Source organism: Rhinopithecus roxellana, chromosome 12 (genome assembly GCF_007565055.1).
Source record: "Rhinopithecus roxellana isolate Shanxi Qingling chromosome 12, ASM756505v1, whole genome shotgun sequence".
Taxonomy (NCBI): domain Eukaryota; kingdom Metazoa; phylum Chordata; class Mammalia; order Primates; family Cercopithecidae; genus Rhinopithecus; species Rhinopithecus roxellana.
The window spans coordinates 120,283,399-120,304,749 of NC_044560.1; the positions used below are offsets into that span (position 1 = coordinate 120,283,399).

The window sequence follows — 21,351 nt, forward strand, 5'->3', positions numbered from 1 at the left end:
CTGTACTTTTTTTTTTTTTTGAGATGGAGTCTCACTCTGTGGCCCAGGCTGGAGTGCAGTGGCACGATCTCAGCTCACTGCAAGCTCCGCCTCCCGGATTCCCTCTGTTCTCCTGCCTCAGCCTCCCGAGCAGCTGGGACTACAGGCACCCACCACCACGCCTGGCTAATTTTTTAAATATTGTTAGTAGAGACGGGGTTTCACCATGTTAGCCAGGATGGTCTCAATCTCCTGACCTCGTGATCCACCCGCCTCTCGAAGTACTGCGATTACAGGCGTGAGCCTCTGTGCCTAGCGAGGTATGGCTGTACTTTCTAAGTGTTTCCTGAGTCAGCCTACTTTTTCTCCATGTTTACTGTCATTATTCTATCCATGTGTTGTTTGTTTTGTTTTGCTGTTGTTGTTGTTGTTGTCGTTGTTGGGAAACAGGAACTTGCTGTGTCGACCAGGCCGGAGTGCAGTAGCATGATCATAGCTCCCTGCAGCCTCAATCTCCTGTGTTCAAACCATTCTCCTGCCTCAGGCTCCTGAGTAGCTGAGACTACAGACGCACACTACCACATCTGGCTCATTTTTTAAAACTTGTTTGTAGAGATGGGGTCTCATCATGTTGCCCGGGCTGATGTGGAACTCCTGGCCTCGAGCAGTCCGCCTGCCTCAGCCTCCGGAGTAGCCCTGATCCATCCGTTGTTGAAGAGCACATGGATGTTACTTTGCAGCCTGTCATCCCGAGTTTGTGTTTGCTTGACGTTGCCTAATTCTGAGTTTCAGCTCACCCACTGTTTGTCGGTACCATGCAGAAGAGACTGTGGCCTTCTTCCTGTATCATATCAGGAAGACTCTCACGTTGGTTTGTGCCATTACTGTGACTTTCAGCCCCGCGGTTAAGGTGGAGTTGGCCGTATTTCTCCGCTGCCATATTACTGATTTTCCTTTTGCAATGAATAAGTGTGTGAGTAGATTCTTTGAGATGAGGTATATAGCTCGTTCTTCCTCGAACTTTAAGGGTTTTTTTTTTTTTTTTTTTTTTTGAGGCGGAGTCTCGCTCTGCCACCCAGGCTGGAGTGCGGTGGCCAGGCTGGTTTCAAACTCCTGGGCTCAAGCAATCTTCCTGCCTTGGCCTCCCAAAGTACTGGGATTCCAAGTGTGAGCCACCACGTCGGGCCAAGTCCTTTACCATCTTCAGAAGGCTTAGCTTGCAGTTGCAACAGAAGGATAGACTCCCAGGAAGAGTGTGAGAGAGATTTGGGGCCCAATGGAGAATATCAAGTACACTGAACTTGACTATGTTCACCACGTTCTCGCTCCAGAGAAATGAGAGTCGTTACTGAAGCTGGTGCCATTTTGTGTATCTTCTGTACCTAAGGCGGATAAAAGATAGGGGAAAGAATATAAGAGGTCAGCTTATATTCACAAACATGGAAGTCAACCTTTTCCCACCTTTTTTTCTTTTTTTTTCTTTTTTTTTTTTTGAGACGGAGTCTTACTCTGTCCCCCAGGCTGGAGTGCAGTGGTATGATCTCAGCTCACTGCAAGCTCCACCTCCCGGGTGCACGCCATTCTCCTGCCTCAGCCTCCCGAGTAGCTGGCACCACAGGTGCCCGCCACCATGCCCAGCTAATTTTTTGTATTTTTAGTAGAGATGGGGTTTCACCGTGTTAGCCAGGATGGTCTCGATCTCTTGACCTCGTGATCCGCCCGCCTCGGCCTCCCAAAGTGCTGGGATTACAGGCGTGAGCCACCGTGCCCAGCCCCCACCTTTTCAATCCAATATGGAACCTACTACCTCCTGAGAAAGCCATGCCCCCGCTGTCCCTGGCAGACCACACCGGAGGATTCATTCCTCCGCTCACTCAGTCACACCTTCAACAGAAGTGTATTGAGCACCTACTTTGCACCAGGCACTGTGAATACATCGGTGAACAGAATTTGTATCCATGGGGTTGCTGGACTCCAGGAAAGTGGGCAGTGGATTCTTTAGAAGGTCCACAGGCCTGGGAAGAGTCTTTGGGGACTGTAAGCAATCCCACAGTACCGTGGAGCACTTGGGTGGGAATATCCTCCACCTCCCAGAGGAGCTGTCGGCTCCACCAGGACAAAGCACTGGACATCCAAGGACTCTGCTTGTGAACCACATTGGAACAACAGGCTAGTTACCTTGCGGTCCCTCAGGAATCTTGTCCTGCTCTTCTTGTTCTAAGGAAGCCACAGGTTCCCTTTTTCTCTGGAGAAGTAATCTAGATCTTCGATTTTGGAACCAAATCTAAGTGGGTAAGACAAAGAAACTTAATTTAAACAAAGGATGTTGTGTAAAACTCATGATTGCTTTCTTCTCTTTTTTCTTTTCTTTCTTTTTTTTTTTTTTTTTTTAGAGACAGCGGTCTCTCTCAGAGTAGCTAGTGCTACAAGTGTGTATCATCACACTAGGCTAATTTTTAAATTTTCTGTAGAGACGAGGTTTCACCACGTGGTCCAGGCTGATCTTGAACTTCTGGGCTCAAGCAATCCTCCCAAGTAGCTGGGACTAGAGGCACACTTGACTATGCCCAACCCAAGATATATATATATGTACGTATATATAATATATACGTATATATTATATATGTGTGTACATATATATATATACACCCACACTTTTTTTTTTCTTTTTTTGAGTCTCTCTTGGTCACCCAGGCTGGAGTACAGTGGCGTGATCTCGGCTCACCACAACCTCCACCTCCCAAGTTCAAGCAATTCTCCTGCCTCAGCCTCCCAAGTAGCTGGGATTACAGACATGCGGCACCATGCCCAGCTAAATTTTTGTATTTTTAGTAGAGACCGGGTTTCTCCATGTTGGTCAGGCTGGTCTCGAACTCCTGACCTCAGGTGATCCACCCGCCTCGGCCTCCCAAAGTGCTGGGATTACAGGTGTGAGCCACTGCGCCCAGCCACAACTCTTAATAGTGTTACAATGGCAGTTAAGTTTCAACATTGGTTTTGGAGGAGACAAACATTCAAACCATAGCAATCGCTACCTAGCACAGTACCTAGCACATAGTAGATGCTCCAAATAATGCAAAATGAAACGAGAGAACGAAAAATGAAAATAAGATGAGGGAGGTAAAAGGAAAGAACCATCAGAACCACTAATGTGCATTCATGTCCTGCTTACGGGAGGCAGCACTGGTTTATACGCACACACAACCTACACAGCAGTCTGACAATTTTATTCCATTTTAAGATGTGTCAGGAATGAATCCTTGGACAGACTGGTACATTTCTCTGAGCTAAATGTTAAATGTCTAAAGTGGACATTTAGAATTTTTTTTTTCCAAGACGGAGTCTTGCTCTGTTGCCCAGGTTGGAGTGCAGTGGTGCAATCTCTACTCACTGCAACCTCCATCTCCCGGGTTCAAGCAATTCTCCTCCCTCAGCCTGCCAAGTAGCTGGGACTACAGGCTTGCATCACCACGCCCGGCTAATTTTTTTATTTTTGTAGAGACGGGGTTTCACCATGTTGGCCAGGCTGGTCTTGAACTCCTGACCTCAGGTGATCTGCCCATCTCAGCCTCCCAAAGTGCTGGGATTACAGACGTGAGCCACCGCACCCAGCCTGGACCTCATAATTTTAACCTCAGGGCATAATTAGAAGATCTGAAGGATACGGTAGACATAAAGACTTTAGTCAAATAGGCTGGGCACGGCAGCTCAACTCTGTAATCCCAGCAGTTTGGGAAGCCAAGGAGGGTGGATCGCCTGAGGCCAGGAGTTCAAGATCAGCCTGGGCAACTTGGCGAAACCCTGTCTCTACTAAAAATACAAAAAATATTAGCCGGGCGTGGTAGCACACACCTGTAATCCAGGCTACTTAGGCAGCCGAAGCACAAAAACCACTTGAACCCAGGAGGTCTAGGCAGCAGTGAGGCAAGATGTCGCCACTGCACTCCAGCCTGGGTAACAGGGTGAGTACCCATCTCGTGGAAAAAAAAAAAAGGCTTTAGCCAAATGCCTGGCTTATATGCCATGTTAACTAATATTCACTAACTCAACAAATTCTCACTGGGTGTCACGTGCCACGCACTGTTCGGGAGCCAAGGAATGCAACATTGCTCAGGACAGACAGAAAATACCAGAAGGGGATGTGAGATCGAGTCCTGTGGGCACCTGGGGGTAGAAGCCAGCAGACAGGGAACAGCTGTGAAAGACCCTGAACTGTGCCCAGCATGATGAGGAACTGCCTGAGGCCCATGTGGCTTCCCTTCCTCTATACCTATATCCCTAGAAGATGGGACAGCCACACTTATCACTCACTTGGACTCTGGACTCTGGAACACCGATTTCTTTAGCAAGTTCTTCTCTGGAATCAATCCCAGGGTATGGGTTTTTCACAAATGCCTTGATGAGAGTGTGTAATTGAGACGTGCTGTAGGTGGTACGACACCGTCTGGCTTCTCTACCTAGGAAAGGCATGGAAAGATTGAGGGAGGCGGTCAAGGAATATTTCAAGAGTCCGTTCACATATTCAAACACACAACCCAAACTTGTCACTCTCCATCCAATTTCGATCCCACTGACTCCTCCTGAGAGGATCTTGTCCCAAGTTCCTTCTAGGTGGAAGGTTCTAGAGGAGACACGGGATGATATGTCTGGACTTAGTAGAAAGTAGGCAAGAGGCCGGGTGCAGTAGCTCACGCCTGTAATCCCAGCACTTTGAGAGGCTGAGGGGGGCAGATCAGGAGGTCAGGAGTTCAAGACCAGCCTGACCAATATGGCAAAACCTCATCTCTACTAAAAATATAAAAATTAGCTGGGTGTGGTGGCGCCTGCCTGTAAATCCCAGCTACTTGGGAGGCAGAGGTGGGAGAATTGCTTGAACCTGGGAGGCAGAGGTTGCAGGGAGCCAAGATCAAGTCCCTGCACTCCAGCCTGGGTGACAGAGTGAGACTCCGTCTCAAAAAATAAGAATAATAAAATAAATAATAAATAAATAGAAAGAAAATAGGCAAGAGAAACACTCAGAAGGCCTGGGAAGAGGGCAGGGGAGAACTTCTAGGGTACGATGAACCCTTTGCCACCATAAGACCCTGAATAGGAGGTCATCAGGGAAGAGACATTCTTTTTTCAAAGTAGCAGTTGGCTTCACCGTAGAGAAGCTCTGCTGGGGAACAGAACTGAGATGCTTATTTACTTTGAAACTCCACACCAGGTTGATCTTGCCCGTGGCTCTGGCTTGACTCTAAAGTGTCAGCTTCTGGTCTTTTCTGGAATCTCTGCCTAGCTCTTCGATTCTGAAACCAAATCTAAGTGAGGAAAAGAAAAGGAGAGAATTACATGTAAATATCATTTAAGCTACATCACTGCCTGTTCCCAAAGTGAGCAGTTCTTTTTGGGCCTAAGCCCAGGATTATTACTCACTTCTGTCACATTCTGCCAAGTCTTCTTTTTTTTTTTTTTTTGAGATGGAGTCTCACTCTGTGGCCCAGGCTGGAGTGCAGTGGCATGATCTTGGCTCACTGCAACCTCCACATCCCTAGTTCAAGTATTCTCCTGCCTCAGCCTCCCAAGGATCTGGGATTATAGGCGTGTGCCATCATGCCTGGCTAATTTTTGTATTTTTAGTAGAGATGGGATTTCTCCATGTTGGTCAGGCTGGTTTCGAACTCCTGACCTCAGGTGATCCACCTGTCTTGGCTTCCCGAAATGCTGGGATTATAAGCATGACCTACCACGCCTGGCCCATCTACCTAGTTTTAAGTCAAGACTTGGCATTCACATCCAGGGCAACATAGTGTGACAACATCATCTCTACTAAAAACAAAAAAGTAAAAAAATATATATATATTAACCTGCTGGGCGTGGTGGCTCATGCCTGTAATCCCAGCACTTTGGGAGGCTGAGGCAAGCAGATCATGAGGTCAGGAGTTCAACAACAGCCCGGCCAACACAGTGAAACTCTGTTTCTACTAAAAATCCAAAAAAAATTAGCTGGTCAACCAACACCCTTGTAGGTTTATTGAGGGTCCGTTGAGATACTCCCCACCAAACCCTCAGCACATGGGTACATCGTACGGGCTCTGTTAATGGTTCTCCCTCCTGCCTTTCTACTTCTAGTCCTGGAGATACCGAATTTAAACTTACCTGGATTCTGGACTCTTCTGTATTGATTTCTAAAGCAAGTTTTTGTTTGGTAGCGTAACCTGGGTAAGGCTTTTGATTGAAGGTATTGATGAGGATTTTCAATTGATCTTCTGTGAATTTGGTGCGACTGCGCCTGTGATTTGTTGTTACCGTCTCTGTAGGAAGATTATAAAAGCAGCGCATGTAATAGATTAATTTATATATTCAAACTTCAGGTTCAAGCTAGTCTCTCACTTCCTCTTCCCGAATCCACGGGAACCCGCTCGGGGAGAACTGCCCTGGTACAATGGTGGAGCTCTTGAACACACAATGGCGATTTTTCAACTTCTTGAGCTCATCTGAATGCCATCCTAAGAAGTCAGGGATCCTCTGTTTTGTAAAACCATTAAAAACCACTGTGAACTGGGCGCGGTGGTTCGCACCTGTAATCCCAGCACTTTGGGAGGTCAAGGTGGGTGGATCATGAGGTCAGGAGTTTGAGACCGGCCTGGCCAACATGGTGAAACCCCATCTACACTAAAAATACAAATAATTAGCCAGTCGTGATGGCATGTGCCTGTGATCCCAGCTACTCAGGAGGTGGAGGCAGGAGAATCGCTTGAACCCGGGAGGCGGAGGTTGCAGTGAGCTGAGATCATGCCATTGCACTCCAGCCGGGGTGACAGAGCGAGACTCCATCTCAAAAAAACAAAAACAAAAACAAAAAAAATACAAAACAAAACAAAAAAACAATGTGTATGTCATGAAAATACCAATAATTTTTTTAAGAAAAACAATGTGTTGGCCGGGTGCGGTGGCTCAAGCCTGTAATCCCAGCACTTTGGGAGGCCGAGACGGGCGGATCACAAGGTCAGGAGATCGAGACCATCCTGGCTAACACAGTGAAACCCCGTCTCTACTAAAAAATACAAAAAACTAGCCGGGTGAGGTGGCGGGCGCCTGTAGTCCCAGCTACTCGGGAGGCTGAGGCAGGAGAATGGCGTGAACCCAGGAGGCGGAGCTTGCAGTGAGCTGAGATCCGGCCACTGCACTCCAGCCTGGGCGACAGAGCGAGACTCCGTCTCAAAAAAAAAAAAAGAAAAGCAATGTGTTCTGTTCGTATGGATTAGAAACAGTATAAGTCAATAGTGCAGGTGATGCGGCATAGTGATGAAGCCATAGAAACAAAGAGTCTGTGATACAGTGGGCCATTTCAACCCCTTTCAGTTTTCCGGGTCAAAATTCCTTGGTGCATATATTTTATTTATTTTATTTTTATTTTTTCAGGCCAGATCTTACTCTGTTGCCCAGGCTGGAGTGCAGTGGCACAATCATGGCTCACTGCAGCTTTCACCTCCACAGGTTCAGGTGATCCTCCTACCTCAGCCTCCGAAGTAGCTGGGACTACAGGTGCACACATCCACACCCAGCTAATTTTTCTACTTTTTGATCAAGTTTCACCACATTGTCCAGGCTGATCTCAAATTCCTGGGCTCAAGCAATCCCCCAGCCTTGGCCTCCCAAAGTGCTAAGATTACAGATATGAGCCACCACGCCTGGCCGGAGCATATTTTTTTACTTTGCTCCATTGCTCCATTGCTCCATTGCAAATAGCAATAGCAGGCAAACAGTATCAGTTTCCAAGATGTTTTTAAAAACACCACAGAGAGGACAAAACTAACTGGAAAAAGAATTTCATACTTTCAGTAGAATTTTCCAATAGGAAAAAAAAAAAAAAACAACATCACATAATTTTCTGGATAGGACACCTCCTTGAAATAACCAAATCTGGAAAGCATTTTGGAACACACCATTTTGTAACAGAATTAGACTTAGTGAATTGAGATGAGAGGAAAAGTTATTAGAGATGCTAGAGGTTCAGTTAAAAGCCCAACAGCTTTTTTGTTTGATCTTTGAATGCTTGTCCTTGTCTTCAGTTTCACACAACTGATCCATCGTTTTGTTTTTTGTTTTTTTGTTTTTTTGTTTTTGAGACAGAGTTTCACTCTTGTTGCCAAGGCTGGAGTGCAATGGTGCAGTCTTGGCTCACTGCAACCTCCGCCTCCTGGGTTCAAGTGATTCTCCTGCCTCAGCCTCCCAAGTAGCTGGGGTTACAGGCACATGCCACCATGCCCGGCTAATTTTTGTCTCTACTAATTTTTTAGTAGAGACAGGGTTTCACCATGTTGGCCAGACTGGTCTCGAACTCCTGACCTTGTTATCCGCCCACCTCAGCCTCCCAAAGTGTTGGGAGTACAGGCATGAGCCACCGCACCTGGCTACCATAATTTAATTAACAGTTTAACATCACATGAGGTACAGCATTGAGAATACGTTGGTGGAAGCAGAGAGATCAGTTAGGAGAAGGCTGCAATAATCTAATGCAATGGACCAATCATCTAAGGAGATGGACCAAGAAGTGGTCAGATTCCTTAGATATTTGAACGTTAAAGCCATCAGAATGTCCAGCCTGACTAGATTATGTTATGAGGGAAAAAAATGGAGTCAGGGGTGTTTTCTAGATATGAGGCATGACCTGTCACCTCCGGAGCTGGAGAAAACAGTGGGAGGAATAGTTGAGATGTGAACCTTGGGAGCTCAGTTTGGAACACGTTGAGTCTGAGACTCCTGTTAGAGACAAGTAGGCGATTAGATAAAGTCCAAAGTTCAGGAGAAAAGTTCAAACGTTCTGTAGAGAGAAATCTGGAAAATGCTTTCCAGATTTGGAATCCTTGATTTCAAGGATATTTTGAGCTCTAAACTTTGTGACGTGGCCCATAGTTGCTTTCTTTTAGTATCTGTCTCCCTCTCCTTTTTTTTCTTTTCTGCTCCTTCCTCCTCTCTTCCTACCTGAAGCTCAAATATGTCTTATTTAGTTCTTGAATATCTGTACCTTTCTGAAATTCCCAATGCTCAAATGCACTGAAAACAGCCTGTTTTCATAATATCACATCTGAGAAACTGGTTTTCCCTTATCCAGGTACAGTTATTTTAAAGTTTACAAATGGAACTCTCACAACTTCTGACAAGACCACTAGGTTTTTAGCCCTACTTTTCCCCCAAGCCAACAAACGCTCGGTCAAGCACAAGGGAACTTACTGTGTGAAGAGTTGTCTTCGGCCATGCTGGAAGAGAGTCCTGAAGGCTGAGCCACCGTCTGAGAAACAAGTCACTCTGCACAGTGGCTGGGTTTTATATGCTTAGCCAGGTGGTCCCGCCTACTTTTTTAAACTATTTACATAAATCTCTAGTTCCACCCTTATTAATTTTATTACTCCCTAGAAACTCCTTAGAAACATGTATCCTCAATCTAAAAAGGACTAGATAGAACTCCTTTTCGTCAACGGATATTTAATAATTTACACTAATGTATAAATTATTATCAACCCCTACACTTAAGCCATCACAAGAACATTTTGCCCCATGCCAACTCACATACCCAGAGTCATGCTCCTTGGCTCCCCTAACCCCCTTGTGGGAAAAAAATTCCTCCCAAATCACTGGAATCTGAACAGGGAGACAAGCTTGCAATGGTTCCCAATTTCTTTAAAAAAGAATATTTTTGAGTACTATTCTGTTTATACATATTTTTTCAATGCTTATGATATACATTTATTCTTTTGTAAATGGGGTTTTTATGCTGTCCACCTATTTTTTGACATAGTGGCCTCTCCTTATTAAATTAAAAGTGTTATTTCTAATTAGTACCAAATAAGAGTGAGGCTAGTGAGACAGGAACAAAATTTAAGGGGGTGCTAAAAATTCTATGATCAAGATAAATAATAGTTGAATGCAATATATATTTTAAGTAATGTGAAAAGTCCATCTTAACGAAGCATAAAAATTGTAAATAGAGAGAAGATCCTACCCTGCACAGGCACGACCCTGCAACTTATGCAAGTGAGGGTACCCGTGTGTTGAAAAAAATGCCTCACCATTGACCAGTCATTGATCAGTCATTGATCAGTCTTGAGGGAAGCTGGCTGGTGGTTGCCACCTTTTATAGCTGTAATCTACAATACTGCAGGATAAAAGGGAAAGTTTTATTACATGTATATATTTGTGTAATTTTAAAAATGTTATTAAAAACACATAAAGAAGTGATATGAATTTCATTTATTGATATATTTGACTATCCACACATAAAATTTGGCCAGATATCAAGCCATTTTTGAGAAACAATTTTGAACCAGGAAAATAACACGAAATAACATTTAACAGGAAAATTTTACACTTTATTTAATTAAAACAATGATAAATTATTTTTCTTTTCTATATATGATATTTCATCACAATGTTTTTTCACCAAATTTGTCTGGAAATCTAGAGCACAATGTTCTGCTGTTTGTTTATATTGATGTTTCTATTTTGATACAAATTATATGTTTATCTACTTGAACATTCGATATTATAATTATAAACGTGTTTTAAATTAATTGACACAATATTGAAAATTTATTATAATAAATTATAATGTATTATCATTAAATACATCATATTAATATATAATAATAAACAATATAATATTGATATGCTATATAACATGTATATTACATTACATTATATTTATTCCAGTTAAATACTGTCTTTACTTTTTAGCTTTATTGAGGTAGAGTTGACAAAAATGACATATATTTAAATATACAATTTAAATTTTGATACACACATATAATTACCATAATCAAATCAAGCTGATTGATGTATTTACCACCTCAAATCACACCCTTTGTGTATGTGTACATATGTATTACATTATACTGTATTTCCTCCAATTAAATATTGTATTTACTTTTTAGCTTTATTGAGGTACGGTTGACAAAAATGATACAAATGATATATATTTTAAATATACAATTTGAATTTTGAAATATACATATGATATAATTACCATAATCACATCAAGCTGATTGATGTATTTACCACCTCAAATCACACCCTTTGTGTGTGTGCATATATGTTACATTATATTATGTTTACTCCAATTAAATATTGTATTTACTTTTTTTTTTTTTTGGAGACAGTGTTTCACTCTTGTTGCCCAGACTGGAGTACAGTGGTGCGATCTCAACTCACTACAACCTCCGCCTGCCGGAATCAAGTGATTCTCCTGCCTCAGGCTCCCAAGTAGCTGGGATTACAGGCATCTGCCACCACGTCTGGCTAGTTTTTTGTATTTTTAATAGAGATGGGGTTTCACCATATTGGCCAGGCTGGTCTTGAACTACTGACCTCAGGTGATCCACCTGCCTCAGCCTCCCAAAGTGCTAGGATTACAGGTGTGAGCCACCGTCCTGAGCCTTGTATTTACTTTTTAGCTTTATTGAGGTACAGTTGACAAAAAAGATATATATTTTAAATATACAATTTGAATTTTGATATACATATATAATATGATATGGTTACTATAATCAAATCAAGCTGATTGATGTATTAACCACCTCAAATTATACATTTTGTGTGTGTGTGTGTGTGGTCAGAACACTTAAAAAAAAAATATCCTTCTCTCCCCCATGCAGAAGAACACTTAAGATCTAACCTTGTAGCAAAAAATAAAAATCTGTCCTCTTAGCAGCCAGGCACAGTGGCTCACGCCTGTAATCCCAGCACTTTAGGAGGCCGAGGCGGGTGGATCACGAGGTCAGGAGATCAAGACCATCCTGGCTAACACAGTGAAATCCCATCTCTACTAAAAATACAAAAAAATTAGCCGGGTGTGGTGGTAGGTGCCTGTAATCCTAGCTACTTGGGAGGCTGAGGCAGGAGAATGGTGTGAACCCGGGAGTCGGAGTTTGCAGTGAGCCAAGATCATGCCACTGCACTCCAGCCTGAGCAACAGAGCGAGACTCCGTTTCAAAAAAAAAAAAAATTCTATCCTCTTAGCAAATGTCAAGTAGTATTGTTTTTTCGTTTCTGAACATCCCATTTAAAATTTTTTTCTAGTTTGTTAACTATGTCACATGTCACTATGTACATATGTCAAATAATGTCACTATGTACATTAAATCCCCAAAAATTTATCATGCAAAACTGGAACTCTGTACCTCTTGACCGACATTTCCCCATTTCCCCTTCACCCAAGCCCCTGGCAATCACCATTTTACTCTCTGCTTCTATTTTTGCTCCAACCTCACCGTTTGTGTCCACACTGCTTAATTTTCTTGGTCATGAGACCACGAGCTTAGATAACACCTTAAACAATGACACCAGTGACCCTGACCTGCTTCAGTTTCGTTATTTAAAATGCTTTTCTTTCTTTTTTAAATTGTATTTGTTTATTTATTTATTTGTTTTGAGAGGGTCTTACTCTGTCACCCAGGCTGGAATGCAGTGGTGCAACCATGGCTCACTGCAGCCTCCAACTCCTGGGCTCAAGCGATCCTACCCGCTAGGGCTCCAAAAGTGCTTTGAGAGTAAATGCATGAGCCACCATGCCCAGCCATCAAATTTTCAATCATTATAGATCTTAGAGCTGGAAAAATATCTCATTGTTTTATTTTTAATTTGAGTACTAGCGTGTTTGAACACCTTTCATCAACTGTATTTGCCATATTTTATTTTTCTTTTCTTAGCTTTCAGATTCTTTGCTTCTTTCTTAGGTAGAATATTTCTTTGAGACTTAAATATTATGCTGCATTTGTCCTAGACACTGCAAGTGTTTTCTTAATTCAGTATTTTAAAATAACATTTTGTTTTTATGTGTTTTTGTATCTTTATAGCATTCTTCTAAATTGGATCTATGTTTATTTTAATTGTCTAGTGAAAGTACTGACAGGAAGGAGTGAACTTCCTGAAAACGGAGAACAAGATGTGATGCCTTTTAGTAAATGTTTCCCAAAAGACACAGGATTCCATTTCCAATACCACATCGGGAAGCTTTAAAATTGTACATCAAAATGCAGGTGAAGTCGTGGAGAAGGGAGGCCAACAGTGCACAGGCGGTACCTCTGGGGAATAATCAGAAGTCATCCTGGATCCCAAATTCCTGAACTGACCTTTCTGCAGGGCGATTATCTGACCTGCGCTACACCATCAGCAACACAAAGAAACCTTGATGGCCGGGCGCGGTGGCTCAAGCCTGTAATCCCAGCACTTTGGGAGGCCGAGACGGGCGGATCACGAGGTCAGGAGATCGAGACCATCCTGGCTAACCCGGTGAAACCCCGTCTCTACTAAAAAAAATGCAAAAAACTAGCCGGGCGAGGTGGTGGGCGCCTGTAGTCCCAGCTACTCGGGAGGCTGAGGCAGAAGAATGGCGTAAACCCAGGAGGCAGAGCTTGCAGTGAGCTGAGATCCGGCCACTGCACTCCAGCCTGGGCGACACAGCGAGACTCCGTCTCAAAAAAAAAAAAAAAAAAAAAAAGAAACCTTGATGAGCTTTTATTTCCTTTTATTTGTATGTTTCACTCCAGTTCTCAACTCCGTGCCCTTAAAAGCCCGGGTATCATCACCGGTACCTCTTTTTAGCCTCACCTCTCTGTGGGGTTCCGCAAGTATGTTTGTCTCCCTGGGAGAGCGGGGCCTGCAACCTGCTGGGTGCAGGTGCCTTGAGCTGCCACGTCTACCCTTTTACCGGCTTGGGTGCAGGCAAGGGAAATGCGTCCCCAGGCGGGGCGGGGCTCGAGGGGGCGGGGCTCGAGGGGGCGGGGCTCGAGGGGGCGGGGCTCGGGGCGGGGCTCGAGGGCCGGGGCTCGAGGGGCGGGGCTCGGGGGCGGGGCTCGAGGGGCGGGGCGCGCCTGGCTGGTCCTCTCCGCGGCGCTCAGTGACTGCAGGGAGGGCTGGCGAGATGCTGGAGCAAGGTAGGGTCCTGATTCTGGGGACCACTGACGTTTGGGTCCCCCTCCCGCGGCTGTTAGCGCTGCGGGGCCCGAGACCTGCGGTCGGGCGGGCCCCGGCCGCGTGGTCTCCCTGCCAGAGCGGTGGATGTCAGGGAGGCGTTGCTGTCCGGGTTCGCTTCTCTCCTGTTGTCCTAACTCCGCATCTCTCCCGAGTGAATCACAGAGCTGTAAACCAAAAATAGCATTCTAAGCTCCCAGCCAACTGAACGGACCCCTCCTCTCAGCTAAAAGCATGGCAAAGTTAACCTGAAACACTGGTTCGGCCATGATAGGAAGGAGAAGGGGCATGCCTCATTTTATCTTCTTCTCTTTGAAATTCAGGCACAAGCCGTGCGCCGTGGCTCACGCCTGTAATCCCAGCACTTTCAGAGGCCGAGCTGAGCAGATCACCTGAGGTCAGAAGTTCGAGACCAGCCTGGCCAACATGATGAAACCCCGTCTCTACTAAAAATACAAAAATTAGCCGGGCTTGGTGGCGGGCGCCTGTAGCCCCAGATACTCAGGAGGCTGCGGCAGGAGAATTGCTTTAACCCGGGAGGTGGAGGTTGCAGTGAGCCAAGATCGCGCCACTGCCACTCCAGCCTGGGCCACAGAGCAAGACTCCATCTCAAAAAAAAAAAAAAAAAAAAGTTCAGGCACAGCTGACCAGTATTAACATTAAAACAATTTTTTTTTTGTAGCTTCATGCTAAACAGGTAAGTAGAGATTGCATGTAGCCTCCTATCAGTTTATTCCAAATAGCAAACATTTACTGAGCCCTGAGTAAAGTTATTAACTATGTATTTTCTTTTTGTAAACCTTACAATTGAGCGGATAAGTAATAATATTATCTCCATATTTTTAATGTGAGGACACTGAGGCCCAGGAAGACATGTAATTTGCCCAATATCAGGTATTCAGTACATTGGCGATTTGGAGGACAAGTTATTTATTGTGAAAAATGTATACCTTTTCCAGAGTTCCAACAATAATTCAATGAACGCAATTGTTTTGCCCCAGAATTGACAATGTTGTTATGTCCTATGAGGTGGCCCCTAAGTATACACTTTGTCCATTTGGGGGATTTGAACTTTGACTACTTGGTTAAGATGTTGTCTACTAGATCTCTCCACTCTTTCTTCTTTGTAATTAATAAGTACTTTGTGGGGCAATTCCTTGCAATGTCTGAATAATATTAAGTCCCCCCACTTCACCCTCTAGTTTTAGCCTCCATTGACAATTATTCCTTGAATCTGTGATCACTGCTTGTGGGGATTCTATTTCTATTACTTCTTTACATTTTATACTTGTAAGTTGACATTCCTGTAAAGGACTTTACCCATCCATCCTTTTTCTTTTCTGTTTTTCTTTTTCTTTGTTTCTGTTTTTTTTTTTTTTTTTTTTTTTTTTTTTTTTTTTTTGAGAAAGAGTCTCACTCTTGTCTTCCAGGCTGGAGTGCAGTGGCACGATCTCGGCTCACTGTAACCTCCACCTCCCAGGTTCAAGTGATTCTCCTGCCTCATCCTCCCAGGTAGCTGGACTATGGGTGTGTGCCACCACACCCAGCTAATTTTGTTTTTTAGTTTTTGTTTTGTTGTTGTTTTAGTAGAGATGGGATTTCACTATGTTGGCCAGGCTGGTCTCAAACTCCTGACCTCAGATGATCCACCTGCCTCAGCCTCCCAAAGTGTTGAGATTATAGGTGTGAGCCACTGCGCCCAGCCCAGCCCAGCCTTTTTAAGTTAATTATTTTAGAAGCCACATGGACTGGAGGATTTTTATCGGCTGTGTTATAATCTATTTCTCTCATTGTATTGGTGCTCACGCTATCCAGTGTTAGCCTCTCCAAACTCGAATAGGCTTGACTTTCTGATTTCTATCACAGAGCTCCTAAAGCCCTTGGAATTTCCTGTGTGTTGAAATGTCTTTTGTTATTTTTTAATGACTTTTTGATCACATCTCAGTTTATACCAATGAGATGCCTTAGGGTGGAGCCCCTAGACAGACTCAAGATGAAGCTGGTCACCAGAAAGATTAGAGAGTTGAAACTTTCGCCCCACTCACCAACCTCTGTGAAGGGGAAGGGATGGGGTGGCTCGACATGAAGCTCTATAAAAACTCTTGGACAACAAGATTTTAGCTTTCCAGATTGCTGAACACATTAGGTGTGCCTGGAGAGGGCATGGAAGCTCCACACCTCTTCTCATATATCTTGCCCCATGTATCTTTTTTATCTGGCTGTTTGTATCCTTTGTGATATCTTTTATTATAAAACAGTAAACATAAGCAAAGTTTTCCCTGAGTTCTATGAGCCATTCTAGAAATGAGTTCTAGGTGGTTGTGGGAACACCAATTCTAATGTAGCTGGTTAAAAGCACAGGCCACAACCTGGTGATTGTGATTGGCATCTGAAGTGAAGGGCAATTTTACGGGACTTAGTCCTCAACCTGTGGGATCTGAGGCTCCAAGTTGATAGCATCAGATTTGAATTATAGGACATCTGCTGGTGTCTCCTGGAGAACTGGGATGGATGAGAAAAACCACTCATTTGAAAAAAACCACTCATTTTATTCAGCTGTTTTATAAGCCTGGAAGCCCTTCAAATGGATCATCCTTCACCGTCTATGATATAATGAATGAATTAATAGGAAAGAGATTTTCTCCAAAGGACCTGGATGATGATGTTTTTTCAGTAAGCCATGAGAGTATCCTCATCATCTCTCAAAGATCTAGAACTTGCCTGCTTTTTTTTTTTTTTTTTTTTGAGATGGAGTCTCGCTTTGTCGCCCACACTGGAGTGCAGTGCCGTGATCTCGGCTCACTGCAAGGTCTACCTCCCAGGTTTACACGATTCCCCTGCCTCAGCCTCCCAAGTAGCTGGGACTACAGGCACGCACCACCACGCCCGGCTAATTTTTTTGTATTTTTAGTAGAGACAGGGTTTCACAGTGATAGCCAGGATGCTCTCGATCTCCTGACCTCATGATCCGCCCGTCTCGGCCCCCCAAAGTGCTGGGATTACAGGTGTAAGCCACCATACCCAGCTACATGGCCTTTTAAATACTGGAGACAACCGAAAATTCACTGGACCTGGTCATCGGCGTAATTTCTATTATTCCACATTCTTCAATTTGATTTGTCTGATGGAATAAATTGATGTCATCTTGAAGTGGCATACCTGATACCTTCAGCCTTCTTCCCCCACTCCCAAACACTGATAGATCTCCGAGCATGGGATGTGGTTAATCGGCTGGAAGTGATTCCTCAAATTTGGAAAGATAATAAAGAATATGGTCACACTTCCTGCAACAACCTGAGAGAAGAGATCCTGACACTCATGGCAATGGATAAGCACCCACCAGAGCTTCAGGTGGCATTTGCTGACTATGCTGCTGATATCAAATCTGCATATGAAAGCCAGCCTGTCAGACACACTACTCTGAATCTGAATTGGCCAGCTATCTCTCTCTCAACTGTATAGCCGTCCTTTTTTTTTTCTTTCTTTCTTTTATGAAACAGAGTTTCACTCTTGTCGCCTAGGCTGGAGTGCAATGGCGCGGTCTCGGCTCACTGCAACCTCTGCCTCCCGGGTTTAAGCGATTCTCCTGCCTCAGCCTCCCAAGTAGCTGGAATTACAGGCGTCCACCACTATGCTGGCTAATTTTTGTCTTTTTAGTAGAGACAGGGTTTCGCCATGTTGGCCAGGCTGTCTCGAGCTCCTGACCTCAGGTGATCCACCCGCCTTGGCCTCCCAAAGTGCTGGGATTACCTACATGAGCCACTGCGCCCGGCCAGCTGTCCTCTTTTTAAGGGCTGGGAGAATCCAGGAAGCTTGGAAAATGTTGGGGCTTTTTAGGAAGCATAATAAGATCCCTAGAAATAAGTTGCTGAATGAGTTTATGGGCAGTGCAAGAGTGTCTAACAGCCCCCCGCAAAAAGAAAAGGATTAGGTAAGAAGCAGATCAGAGTTTAGAGCTATAGGCTACTTAATGGTATCTTTAAAACCTTCTTTTTTTTCTTTTCTTTTCTTTTTTTTTTTTGTTGCCCAAACTGGAGTGCAGTGACACGATCGTGGCTCACTGCAGCCTCTGCCTCCCACGCTCAAGCCCAGCAGCAGGGACAGGGCAATCACACGAGGATTGCAGGAGAATCGCTTGAACCCAGGAGGTAGAGGTTGCAGTGAGCCAAGATTGCACCACTGCACACCAGCCTGGGTGACAGTGTGAGACTCTGTCTCAAAAAAAAAAAAAAATTACTGTAGAGGAATGGTCTGACTATGTTGCACAGGCTAGTCTCTTAACTCCTGGCCTCAAGAGCTGGGTCCGTCCTGTAGACCCTGGCTGAGCAATGGATGAAACGAGTACTCAGACACAGGTATGTAGTGTAAGAGCAGCTAGGGGACTGCTGAAGAGTGAGCAGTCTCAGTAAGCTGGGGCTGCTTGCTTTTATTCAGTACAGACATAATGCCAAAAGCCTGGAGCCAACACAATCTGTGGGTAATTAACATTATTGTTCCCCCTTTATGGGAGCAGTCTCGCTCATGGATGATCAAAGGTTGGTTCCTAGTTAACATAAGCAAACAAGCCTGTTTATGTTAAATTCCCCTACACTTCCTTGTACCTACTCCTTGCCCTCTGCCTCAGGGTAAGAGAACAGCTGCCTTCAGCTTATTCTCCCCCAAAGCTATGCAGAGACATCTGACCTTTCAGAAGGTTTGCGTCCTTTTCTTACAGCTTCTCCCACCACTCTGACCGATCTCCTACGCTCAAGCAATCCTCCTTCCTCAGCTTCCCAAAATGCTGGGATTACAGGCATGAGCTACCACACACGACCCCCATTTCTTGCAATAAAACGTGTGTGTGTGTGTGTTCCATTTCTCCCTAATACCATTTCTCAACTGCATAAATCTTTAACTCATGAAAGATACTTTTTATCCTCTTGACTCCACAGTTAATGGAAAATAAAAATCACCAATAGTGACTTCTAAGATTGCTTAATATACCTTTGTGGGAGGACAGTTAGAACTCCTAATGTGAGCTTGTCAGTTTCTTGTTAAAACCAGCCCATTTGTCCCATAGAACTGACATTTGTGGTTTCTTTTGAATAAACATAGAAATTGACCCTCCCACTCTTTTTTTTTTTTTGAGACGGAGTCTTGCTCTGTCGCCCAGGCTGGGGTGCAGTGGCCGGATCTCAGCTCACTGCAAGCTCCGCCTCCCGGGTTCCCGCCATTCTCCCGCCTCAGCCTCCCGAGTAGCTGGGACTACAGGCGCCGCCACCTCGCCCGGCTAGTTTTTTGCATTTTATAGTAGAGACGGGGTTTCCCCTGTTAGCCAGGATGGTCTCGATTTGCTGACCTCGTGATCCGCCCGTCTCAGCCTCCCCCTCCCACTCTTAAAATTTGAGAAAAGTACATGTGTCGTAGTCGTTTGTCACAGAAATAACCAAATTTCCTTGTCCATTGTTTTTTAACTGTGGTTGTCCTAAGACTTTTGTCATCCATGATTATTGTTTGGCCTTGAGTCTTCTCCAAAGGTGGCTCACGGTCAGCTACAGTCCAGGGCTTCTTTGGGAGAGTTAATAAAAAGAACTCTTGAATTCAAGTTTCTGGTAACTTTGGAAATTGTCCTACTGGCCTAGATAGAAAACTTCCAGGACTCTAATTAGAAGGCTGATATATTCGTAAAATATATAATTATGTATACATTTGTTTATGCCGTATGAAGCAGAGCAGGAGTTTCATGGACTGTACTAAGTTATTTCATTATAAATAAAAATATTGCATTATATAGTATATTAAGCAATCTTAGAAGTCACTCTTGATTTTTTTTTCTCCATTAACTGTGGAGCCAAGAGGGTAAAAAGTATCTTTCATGAGTTAAGGATGCATGCAGTTGAGAAACGGAATTAGGGAGAAATGGCACACACACACACACACACACACACACACACACACACAAACACAGATATTTATTTCAAGGACTGAATTTATTTTATTACTTTTTGTGTGTGTTTCAAATGTTGCTGATTCTTTTTGTTTTGTTTTTGAGTCAGGAGAAATTTTTGTAAATCTTTCTCAAGAATCTGTTTTCTAGCTACTTGGGAGGCTGAGGCAGGAGGATTGTTTGAGCCCAGGAGTTTGAGGCTGTAGTGAGCTAGGATCATGCCACTACACTTCAGTCTGAGTAAAAGAGCAAGACCCTATCTCTATTTTTTAAAATCCATGTTATTTTATAACACAATTGTAGGCACTGGGTATTTTCCCAAGGCTTTGACAGGAATGGCATATTTTTGACGGTGAGAGACTGCTTTGAGGAATTAAGACTGATTTTATGGGCCAGGCATGGTGGCTCATGCCTGTAATGTCAGCACTTTGGGAGGCTGAGGTGGGTGGATCACAAGGTCGAAAGATTGAGACCATCCTGGCTAACATGGTGAAACCCCGTCTCTACTAAAAATACAAAAATTAGCCGGGCATGGTGGTGGGTGCCTATAGTCCCAGCTACTTGGGAGGCTGAGGCAGGAGAATGGCGTGAACCCAGGAGGCAGAGCTTGCAGTGAACTGAGATAGCGCCACTGCACTCCAGCCTGGGTGACAGAGCGTGACTCTGTCTCGAAAAAAAAAAAAAAGACTGACTTTATGGAGCTGATGGGAGCTCTTGGAAGGACTGGCCTCATATCTTGTGTACACAGTTCCCTTGCAGGGTTCCTGGCCTGTAGTAAATACAGTGTCATTTTCTGATAGGCCCAGGAACCTCAAGATGTTTGGGGGCCTCAAGAAAAGGGGGTTTCACCCAATTCATGCAGGTATTTGCAGGTGCAGACAGATCTTTGGCTGGGCTTGAGAGGTCTTTGGATGTCGAGTCTGAGAGATTCCTTGTGAAGGGTTCCAGCAAAGCCAATTTAGGAGGAACTGTACGAACAGTGATTCTTGCTGTACTTTGTTTGGATAAGTATGGTGGGACTGAAGCTTGTTTTGCAGGTAGGTTGTTCCTGCTATGATTTGCCTTTGATGGAAGTCAGGGACTACAGAGAGAAAAACTGTGTTTCCAAAGAAAACTATAGTGCTGCTGGGCACAGTGGCTCACGCCTGTAATCCCAGCACTTTGGGAGGCCGAGGTGGGTGGATCATGAGGTCAGGAGTTCAAGGCCAGCCTGGCCAACATGGTGAAACCCCATCTTTACTAAAAATACAAAAATTAGCCAGGTGTGATGGTGGGCACCTATAATCCCAGCTACTCGGGAAGCTGAGGCAGGAGGATCACTTGAACCTCACTGCAGAGGTTGCAGTGAGCAGAGATCGTGCCACAGAACTCCAGCCTGGGTGAAAGAACAAAACTCCATCTCAAAAAAAAAGAAAAGAAAAGAAAACTATAGTGTTAGATTTTTTTTTTTTTTTTTTTTTTTTTTTGAGACAGAGTCTTGCTCTGTCGCCCAGGCT

The 21,351-nt window shown here is 44.2% G+C and overlaps 1 protein-coding gene and 1 pseudogene across 1 annotated transcript; one reads left to right on the forward strand and one right to left on the reverse strand.

Moving 5' to 3' along the window:
- Positions 1 to 1,008: 1,008 nt before the first annotated feature.
- DUXA (double homeobox A) lies at positions 1,009 to 9,256 on the reverse strand. Its single transcript, XM_010387021.2, has 6 exons — positions 9,196 to 9,256; positions 6,118 to 6,272; positions 5,168 to 5,279; positions 4,291 to 4,436; positions 2,158 to 2,263; positions 1,009 to 1,361 (listed from the first exon to the last, which is right to left on the reverse strand). The coding sequence occupies exons 1-6, from the start codon at positions 9,218 to 9,220 to the stop codon at positions 1,291 to 1,293; spliced, it is 615 nt and encodes a 204-aa protein (XP_010385323.2). The 5' UTR covers positions 9,221 to 9,256; the 3' UTR covers positions 1,009 to 1,290.
- Positions 9,257 to 13,588: 4,332 nt separating this feature from the next.
- Positions 13,589 to 17,860, forward strand: LOC104680964 (annotated as a pseudogene).
- The last annotated feature ends 3,491 nt before the right edge of the window (positions 17,861 to 21,351 follow it).